We start from the raw sequence: 10,566 nt of genomic DNA, 5'->3' as shown, positions 1-10,566 counted from the left end.
ACCGGTGAATGTATATAACCTACCCAGGAGGTACTAGTTGCATACCGGTGAATGTATATAAACTCCCCAGGAGGTATTAATTGCATACAGGTGAATGTATATAAACTCCCCACGAGGTATTAATTGCATACCGGTGAATGTTTATAAACTCCCCAGGAGGTACTAGTTGCATACCGGTGAATGTATATAAACTTCCCAGGAGGTACTAGTTGCATACCGGTGAATGTATATAAACAGCACCAAATATGAAAGGATTTAGTCTCCCATTAGAAATGACTTCTGAAAGCCATCTTATTTAACATTATTTCTGTAAAGCATTATAACACCCATAATAACGGTGTTGATGCAAGGTAACATCATCATGAAAGTGGTGAACGTAGAGGACCTTGCTACAACAAAACTTATGGGAAGCTTCTAATCAAATTAAAATACTGAGGATTGGTGTTTGACAGAACTTGGTACATGCTATCTTTCCTACACTTCAAAGAAAAAGAGTTGAAAGAAAACCGTGTTCTTGCAAGATGGGGCTCATACTGCATGTATAATCAAGTGATCCAATAATCAGCAGAGCAGCAGACATTTCTCACACATGTGATCAACACTGTCTCCATATCTCACCTTTATTGATATTTAATTAAGGCACCACCTTGTTTTTGATTTAATGTGACATGCCTGCTACTTTCACAAATCTGAAATATATCATACGATTCCAAATAAAGTGCAACTGGACGGTATCATTCAGCTGTGAATTACATTCTCTCATGAATGAAAGCAATATTGAACGTGAATGGTGATCACATTGAATATTGTTAACATACTGACTGGAAGATTTTGTGATCAGCACTTTTTGGTGGTGATTATTTTTGGTATTGAAATAGTCTTTCCCATCATCTCAATAGTTTATCTACCAAATAGTATAGTTCTCTGTTGATTACTTTTGATTGACATTAGAAGAGGCTAACTGGCTCTTATAATAACCCTATATATATATTTTTGTTTAAAATATTAACTTAAAAACAATCTTACCCAGTCTTGCATTCAATTCATTCTCCATCTCTAGATATTCTTCGTGTGCCTAAAAACATAAATAAAACAACTAGATTAGCCAAAAAATTAGATAGCTATTTCTCAATATCTTATGATAAATGTTACCAAATTCTAATTCTTTGTAAATGTTAAGAATGTTTAGTGATGGTAATCAGAATTTTAAATCAAAAGACATATTACATGAACTTATAAAAGTGAAGAAGTATGAGTGAGCCATTTTTTATCTCAGCAAAAATCTGAAAACTTATACCTAAGCAAAGGAATTAAGAAACAAAATAAGTATTAAGACCATGAATTGATAAACAAATTAATACAATTACTACCAGAGATTATATCATTAGCAATTTTGCTGTTTTCTTTACACACAAAATTAAACCCTGACAACTCACTTTTGGTGATAAGCTTAATTTTATTTTTGAATTAAAACACTTACTCTTGACAAGAGTTCTTCAAGTTCAGCCACCTGTTCCAATGCTGCAATTTTAGTTTCTGAATCCTCCATGAGAGCAGAAACATCAAACACGTTGTCAAGATATGCAGAAATCTGTACTTGAAGTTCCTCACTCTCACATTGTCGAAGCTTCTCTAGGTAATCGTCCAATCCCAGTTGTGTAAATTCGTACTGTAAGTGCACTCTGAAGTTCATGTCTTCGACAGAGTGGACCACAATGTTAATGAACTGCATACAGGCAACCTACAGGAAGGCATTTTTAATTCTACGTTACCAAGTGGTGTAACAATCTTACATGGAAGAAAACTTCCCTAATCAGGATTTGAATGAAGGATCTCAATGGAATCGATTCTCTAACTACAGAGCTGCCACGCAAGACAACTCACCAATTAAAATACTACAACCCCCTCCCCATTGAGTAAATTCAAGCTTAGTACTCATATTTGGATATGTGTCATCAAGGACCACTAAGCTAGCTGGTACAGTGAAACATTTAAAGTTGAAGAAAGCTTGAATGTGATGACCTACTAGTACCTAGCTCCAAAAGCTTGTAAGACGTAACATTATTATGGGTAAGAACCCTGCTGTATTTTGTTAGTCTTTCTTATGTCAACATGTCACCAGTTCTTGTTTCAAATGATCATGAATTTTACAGACAATTTTTATACATGAAATAAAAAAAGCTGTATACTTATCCTAATATGTTAGGGTAATGTGTAACACTTCATGGTAATGTGATATATTACTAACTGGCTATATTTGCTACTGTTTGTGGAATGTTGGAAATGTGACAGTTTACTGACTGTGATTTATATCTAACTATAATATTTATTGAGTAATAAAGTTGTGCATTAACAACTTACAGTGCCCTCTATTGGCTCAGTGATAAGTCTGCTAGCTCACACCACTAAAATCAAAGTTTCGGTACTCGTGATGGGCACGACACAGATAGCCCATTGTAATGCTCTGTGCTTCACAACAAACACGCATCTTAAAATAAATTACTTATATTTAATCAATGTATATGTTTCCTAACTATATTAATATTTAAGTGTATTCTTATTTCTATCAATCAATAAACTGAGCCCAAAGATCCAGCTTACCATGAAATCAATGTTAAAATCTTCATAGTTCATGAAATACTCCATAAGTGTTTTAAATCTTCTCCTTTCTGAACAGACTTCCTTAAATTTATCAAAAGCATTCAGAATAATTTCATGTCCTCCTTTCACCAGGCAGATTGCAGCCAGAAGCTCTAACACCAAGGCTTTTGTTCTAGTGGAAAAAAAAATGAACAGCCACAACACACCAACTAACATTTTTTTGAAAATTATTTTCTAAAATACAGTAAATATATTCTAAGATAGAATTGTTAGGGTGATTTATTCAAAAGGGATTATAAAAGTATCAAATTTGTAACTACTACTATTTACACATGCAAGTACTTTAAATAAAATTTTCACCAATCAGCAAATACACACACACATAACTACACTACTGTACTTGGTTAGTATTTGATATTATTACTAATTTGTTATTATTTTTGACATAAGTTAGTTCATATTGGATACTTTTTATTGAAAAGATAAAAATTTATGATTCTACAACTGACTTTTGTTTAATAAAGAAAAACATAAAAGAAGTAAATTAAATGAATAAAAAATAAAGAACTTCATACGATCTTCAAATTTGTCTTTATCGTAAACTCTCATTTCGACCAGTTTGTAATTTTATACAGGATTTTAAAATTCTGTGGTAATGGTTGCAGTATTGGCAGAGAGAGGGTCTACTGGGGACAGAATTTTAAAATCCTGTATAAAATTACAAACTGGTCGAAATGAAAGTTTACGATAAAGACAAGTAATGGTTGCAGTATTGGCAGAGAGAGGGTCTACTGGGGATCAAACGTAAGGAACTTGTATGAGTAAAACATTACAATTTCTCGTGTACTGAATCATTGTTATTAAAATCAGTTTTGTCTTCTTTAGTTTGGGTATTGTATTTAGATGTCAATATTATGAGTTGTACTGAATCATTGTTATTAAAATCAGTTTTGTCTTCTTTAGTTTGGGTATTGTATTTAGATGTCAATATTATGAGTTGTACTTGAATATTTTAGAAAAATTTTGCTTTTTACTCATTTCATGTGCTTTCTTTTTGGTGTCCACCTTCCATGAGGTTTCATTCTGCGTCAGCCATGGTTGTAGACTAGTCATATACACTTCTAAGTTCCAATATTTTACTCAAACTAATTTTCAGCAGTTAAATTTATTGGTGGTAAAGAATTCTGTATTCACTTCACTATAGTCTATGAATTACCATCCCAGTTCTCAAGTCTAAACATTATTATCTTTACCTTACGTTCATAACAATTGTTTCCTGGTCTACAAGAGGAAACAAGAAGTGTTAAATGAGTCTACTTGTGATATAGTTACTTCTAATAAAAGTAAAATATATCAAACGTTTTCTTAATTTTGATGCCCTACGACTAGGCGGTTTTTTTATGCCTACCTGGCCAACACAGTAAAACTGGACCTGGTTAAAGTTTCGTTTAATCACTGAAAGTCCCCTAAATCAGAGTATTTACATAAAAGAAAGGTTTGTTGTAATAGTAGCCAGTGAATACGATTGATGAATAAATTTATGAGGAAAAATGTTGGATAAGTCATATCTCATATTATTATGTAAAGAAATCGGGTAATACTAATTCCATCTATAACACAAAGTTTAATAATTATCAAGTTGTTTACAACAGATAAGGTCTTTACATAAAAAATAACAGGTACAAATGCAAACAATGCTTACCTTAAGCTTTTGTGATTCAAACTTAGAGCAATGCAGTTGATTGCCTCGGTGTGTTCTATTACCATATTGAAGCCATACTGAAATCATTAAACAGGGTTATAACCACAGTCAGCAGGTCCCTGTCTTTAACAGGTACAAGTTTATAAAGTTCTTTTAGCCATTAAAACTATACCGAAGCAGGGGTTTGATGTACCGAACTTGCCACAGTCTCTAGTTTTAACTCATAACTTGGAGACACTGCAAAATCATTCAGTTGTATTACAGCAACTTGTAATCCCCCCTCTTTATTGTTTGAAAAAGCATAAATCACAAATTTTGCATAAAACAGGAAGATGTCTCAAAATTAAATCATTGAATCTGTGACTAACATATGGCTTATATTATGTGACATTATAAAATCTGTCAAAGGGTAATATTAATACTTTATATAAAATTCATATCTAGCATCTGTTACCGTATAACAACAACAGGTATTAGTCTTGTCCATATTAATAACTATAATACCTTATTACTCTCTCAAGCATTTTCTCTTTTTTGTATACTTTTATTTATTTTCTTCAATATATCGGCAAGTCTTTATCATCCCGTTCACTTATCTTACATAGAACCTTAAAATAACCAATCCTGAAGCAATATTACTTTGCCGACCTATATACTGGTCAGCTTTACTGTCAAGAATGAAAATCCAACAATGTGTATAAATGAATTACTTACTATAGCTGTGTTTCTTGTTAGAATTCTTCGTAAGTTAATCTTTTGACTAGTTACATCAATACTTGTTTAAATTAAGCACACCAAATTGCTATAAGTTCAATAATTGCTTAAAATATTTAATAACATCTGGCATACGCTGAGATAACTGCCCCACAAATATGCAAGGATATATATAAACACGTTTGAAATATGAGGAACACTGTGAAGTTAATTACTTATTACAATAATAACAACACGTTTAGAAGGTTCGTTAAGACAAGTTTTAATCTAAAATATTTTCAGATTCTTTAATTTGATTAGCTTGTCACGTTGGCATGAAAATCTGGATTTATTTTTTCATGTTGCATTATTATTCTCTTAGTGTACATGAAACTGTACCATTTCTTAATGTTACGCTAGCACTTAGTAATGTAGGTAATTCACTGTCCTGTCTTGTTATATTATCAAAACAGTAACAACTGTGTAAAAGAACTAAAATTTACATCAACTTATCATAAAGTCCTACACATTCATACACAAATTACCTTGTTGTTCATGATAGCACGAAGGCACATGATGGACACATGAATGTCATCTTTAGCTTCACCCATGTTCAGTCTGGCTATATGTCTGGATGCCTTCCTAACTTTTGGGGCATTAACCTCAGTAATGGATCGATGTAAAGCAGGGTAGCCATTAGGAACAGTCCCATTCTCATGATTATGGTTAAAAACAGGTGGGTCTTGTAAAGTTTGTTCATGCCTGTAAATCAGTTTACAAAAACTGCACATGAGACATATTAGGATTAAATATTAATTTCATAGCCCATATTGAAATTAGGCTTAACTGATGTAAATCAAATTCAATAAAATTATCGTTTGTTTTATTACCACAATTAATTAACTTCTTATTAAAAAATATAAATACTTTCACTCATAGTTATGTGTGATCAGAAAGGATAAAAATATTGTCAGTTACGACTGCTTATATACATATATATATCTTTAATAACTACAAAAAAATATAATTTTATAAGATGGCAAGACAGTACATTCAGGAAAGTTTTTTTTTCTTCAACTAATGTTTGTATTCCTTGAGTATTTTTTAACTGTTCCAAGTTTTATAACTTTAATATTGGGTTGACTTTTATAAAACCATAAGTATGCATGCTAAACATGTGAGAGCAGTGCATCGTATATCAGGAAAATCTGTGAAAAGGAATATATCATATAACAATTAACGACAATAATTAATTTCACTTATAAGACATTAGTAAAAGGCTTATTATATTTTTAAATACTACAATTTTTAGTCAGTATAATAGTATTTTAAATCACATTTAATATAATGTCCGTCACGTCTATATCCTCTTAATGTGGTTGAAATATCATTATACACTTTTTATTGTTGAATAAAACCTTAAGGGACTGAATAAAGAATACAGTACTTAAAAATAAAATAAGTCTAATACTAATGTGTTATTATGACAAGTGTAATTAAAATTAAATTTAAAACAACAAGAAACAGTTTGTGTATTGATTTGAATAACTGGTTTATTAGCCACCATAACTTTACTTTCTCAAACAATACTAGACTCAGGCCTAATTACCCAATTTTTAAGCTACACAATCAAGTTGTTTCTTTGAAACTGAACTCTTGATTGACTCACTGAAAAGACTACAAGACTCCCAAAGACTTCGCTTACTGTGCTATATCTCTACCTCTTAATTGAATCTGATTCCAAGATCAAAAACTGATTACATAAAATTTCTCTAAAATGATGCTAACGTACACAGTTTATGTATTATTTTAACAAACAATACTAAAGGTATAGAGGGCCCTATCTCTAATATCATTTACAAGACACATAATTGTAATTCAATATTTTTGAAAAAGTAATATAATTCATATACATGTAAAAGCCAAATATTATTAAAATTGTTTAAACACTATATTACATAAAAATATAACTTATTATTTATTCAAAAAACAAGATATTATACAATTATCGTTCCTCATATATAAGTTCAATATAATTTCGATACCTAACTGCATGTTTACCCAATCATTTTCATCAGACTCATAAAGGAAATAGACCATTTAGCTCAACTTACCTAAGAATTGTGAGTCTAAATGCTAAATAGTCCACAAGAATATCCAACCCCTTGTTTTCTTCATTTAGAAATTCTCGAACCCACCTAAAATTAAGGTAAAATTTACGAGTTTTTAAACAAGGAACAAAGTGGGATTCTAACCCATTTTTATATCAATGATTAATGTTTGAAATTATCTAGTTACTGATCTTAAATAAGGCTAGTCCAATGATGATGATGATGATGACAAAAATTAAAATGATTAAGTAACTTGAGCATTTGAACATCGCTGTTCCTCAGTTTCAACTTTCTGAAAACTTTAACATCTTATAAGATCATTTGTCATAAAACATTCAACAAAATGTGGCTTAAAATAAAATATGAACTTTAACAGATGTTTGGTATCATGGGGTCACAAAAGTTTTCTTAGGTGGGAGGGGTTGTTTGTATTCATAATGCATCTTCCTTAGAAATATGTACACATATATATTTAAATCTGTATGTGTTATGAAGAGAGCTCAATGATGATCAAGTTATGTTTAAATAAATATTCATGCATTTAAAAAAATAAAATGGATACTAGCTACTTATTACTTTATTGAAATTTATGAGCGTGTCACAATTATACTTATCTAAACTCCCTTTTTAACAGTTATTATATAATATATAGTACACTTTTAATACTGTTATTTGAATCCTTCAGTTTAAACACCATGTCATGCACAGTAGGAATATGTAGGTGTGAACAAATAGTTACAATTTTATGAAGCATATTTGGTTGCCCCAGCATAAATGAAAATATGAATAATGTATCCTCGTCAAAACATAATTTTATAATATGGAGTTTGCTTGCTCAGTATAGTGTAGGATATGTTATTGGTACTTGACCATTGATATTGTACTGAGAAATAGTATATCATGGTTATACTAAAAATACTGGTTTCAAATAAATAGGACCACTGGACATTCACTATGTCACGGTTATACTAAATATACTGGTTTCACTATTAACATGAAGGATATGGATATGGTGCCTTATGGAATTAAGGTTTATTTGTAGTTCAAATGAGGGTTTGTTTGCACCCACAATCCCCCACATATACACAGAAATGACCTTGAGTATAGATGAGTCCTGCCATTAACAGTTCTGAAATCCCAAAGAAGTAAAGTTTGAGGTTTGATCACTCAAAGCAAGTCACTTTGATTGCTTAAAGTGTGTCATGGGGGACATAAATCCACATCTGACTTGTTTCATTTCTTCAGAAAGTTCCAAAACTTTAAAGGATAGTGAATCAATCCAATATGATATTAAACAGGTAACAACCAGTAACAAATAAGAACAAAAGAAATTTTCATACATGCACCTTATTATCTAAACAGTTATATGTTTGACTGAACCAGTGTACATGATGTAATATGGTTTATGTTTTTACTTACTCTATATGATTGGTCTGTAAAGAGATGTAATATGGTTTATGTTTTTACTTACTCTATATGATTGGTCTGTAAAGAGATGTAATATGGTTTATGTTTTTACTTACTCTATATGATTGGTCTGTAAAGAGATGTAATATGGTTTATGTTTTTACTTACTCTATATGATTGGTCTGTAAAGAGATGTAATATGGTTTATGTTTTTACTTACTCTATACGATTGGTCCGTAAAGAGATGTAATATGGTTTATGTTTTTACTTACTCTATATGATTGGTCCGTAAAGAGATCTAATACAGTTTATGTTTTTACTTACTCTATATGACTGGTCCGTAAAGAGATGTAATATGGTTTATGTTTTTACTTACTCTATATGATTGGTCCGTAAAGAGATCTCAAGATCTCGGAGAACTTGTGTTGATGAGGAATCCCCAAGAAATTTTCTCTTCTGTATAAAACAAAAACAAATTTAACAGTGAAATGATGAGTATAAAAGGTGTTTATAACTTAGAGATAATTGGGTAATTACTAATTTCTACACTATCAGAGAATAAGCTGAATGAAGAGTAATTAGTTATTAAATAGTAATTATCATCATGCAACCTTTTAACATAAGCACATAAGTAAGTAAAATATGTCTTGAAACTGCTGCAAGGTTATTTGTATTTGAAAGGCCGTAGCAGTATTCTATTCTTACACAGGATTATATTGGAAGTAGCTCTACCTCTTGCAAACAATGTAAGCCTGTCGATTACTCAACATTCATAGTTTTACTTTTCTTACTGAGATTTTTGCTATTTTTTTTTTACCTAACCCACACTCTTCAGAGTAACTTACGTTTGAGCAATAAATAACTAGTTAGTTACTGTACTCAAATACTCTTGATTTTTTATTTAACTCATAATATATTTTCAGTGATTTTCTTTGTTTGTTTTAGAACAATACCACATTGGGCTATCTGTTGTGTCCACCTTGGGGAATCAAACCCCAGATTTTAGCATTTTAAGTCTATAAATTTATTGCTGTTTCACTGAAGAATCTTTTAAATGAGATAAGTTAAAGAAATAACTATTAATCATTAGCCAATTTCAAGAAAAAAATATGAAATCTAAAAATCATATACATGCTCAAAATATGACCAGAAATTACATGTGTCACTAAATGAAGTATTAGATTAAAACCTGCATTTACTTCTTGAAACTCCAGTTCCCATCAAGATAATTACTTGAACAGCTAAAGATATTCACAAGTTTTCCTATTTTTTTTTATTACTTCAAACAACCTTCAACTATTACCCTGCAGGTGGCACTCTACAATAAAACTGTATGTCCTATGAAAACAGTGGATTACTCTACTTAATTTCTTGAACCTATTACCACTCTTAAGAAAACACTGTGTAGAAACATTTTAGTAGCTCAAGGATTTATCTTACTCAACAGTAAAGCTCAAATAACATGATAAAGCAAAGGCCATGCAATTTGAAAAGAGTTTCAGCAATGGTGTGATACAATAAAATTAAAACGATTATATACAAGTATAAGAGTTCATGGAAATTGATAACATCAAGTAAATGCAAGAGAAGTGTTAGTGAAACACTAATTAATATACACACCACAACCACACTGAAACTAAAATATTTATAGGAGTTCCCCAAAAAATAAAAAATACACGAAAATTCAAAATGTTTATAATATGCCTATAATGATTAGCTTTGTATTATATAATTTTGTAAATACTTTATACCCAAAATGATCAGAAATGTTTAAAATGTAGGTAAATTATTTATACATTTTCCATTAAGTTTAAGAAATCTCAATTTCTTTCTAGATAGCCTGTAAAAATGAAAATATTCATTTATTACTGTATAGAGTAGTTTAAACATTTGTTTAACAAGAAGTAAAAGCTTGGAATGGTCTATTCTTTCTTTGGGAGTGTGTGTCTGTGAGCCAGACTAGTTTTGGAGAATCCACTCCTCATCAGTGACCCTGGACACTACCACCAATACCTATAGAATGATAGGTTTCTTTTTTGTGAGTGTAAAACA

The 10,566-nt window shown here is 30.7% G+C and overlaps 1 protein-coding gene across 1 annotated transcript in view; it reads right to left on the bottom strand.

Moving 5' to 3' along the window:
- The window catches only part of LOC106467225 (formin-like protein CG32138), a gene marked incomplete at its 3' end in the record, with an annotated part of 107,069 nt that overhangs the window by 16,166 nt on the left and 80,337 nt on the right, over positions 1-10,566 (bottom strand). The window contains exons 4-10 of the mRNA XM_013927554.1: positions 8,891-8,970; positions 7,111-7,194; positions 5,542-5,758; positions 4,304-4,380; positions 2,602-2,773; positions 1,481-1,741; positions 1,027-1,075 (exon numbers count right to left, since the gene is read on the bottom strand). Of these exons, the coding sequence (XP_013783008.1) occupies positions 1,027-1,075; positions 1,481-1,741; positions 2,602-2,773; positions 4,304-4,380; positions 5,542-5,758; positions 7,111-7,194; positions 8,891-8,970 (940 nt within the window). The remainder of the gene's footprint in view (positions 1-1,026; positions 1,076-1,480; positions 1,742-2,601; positions 2,774-4,303; positions 4,381-5,541; positions 5,759-7,110; positions 7,195-8,890; positions 8,971-10,566) is intronic.

This window comes from Limulus polyphemus, unplaced genomic scaffold (genome assembly GCF_000517525.1).
Source record: "Limulus polyphemus unplaced genomic scaffold, Limulus_polyphemus-2.1.2 Scaffold2533, whole genome shotgun sequence".
Classification (NCBI taxonomy): Eukaryota; Metazoa; Arthropoda; class Merostomata; order Xiphosura; family Limulidae; genus Limulus; species Limulus polyphemus.
Note: the sequence above shows the minus strand (reverse complement) of the source record. Positions and strands in the feature narration are given on the sequence as shown.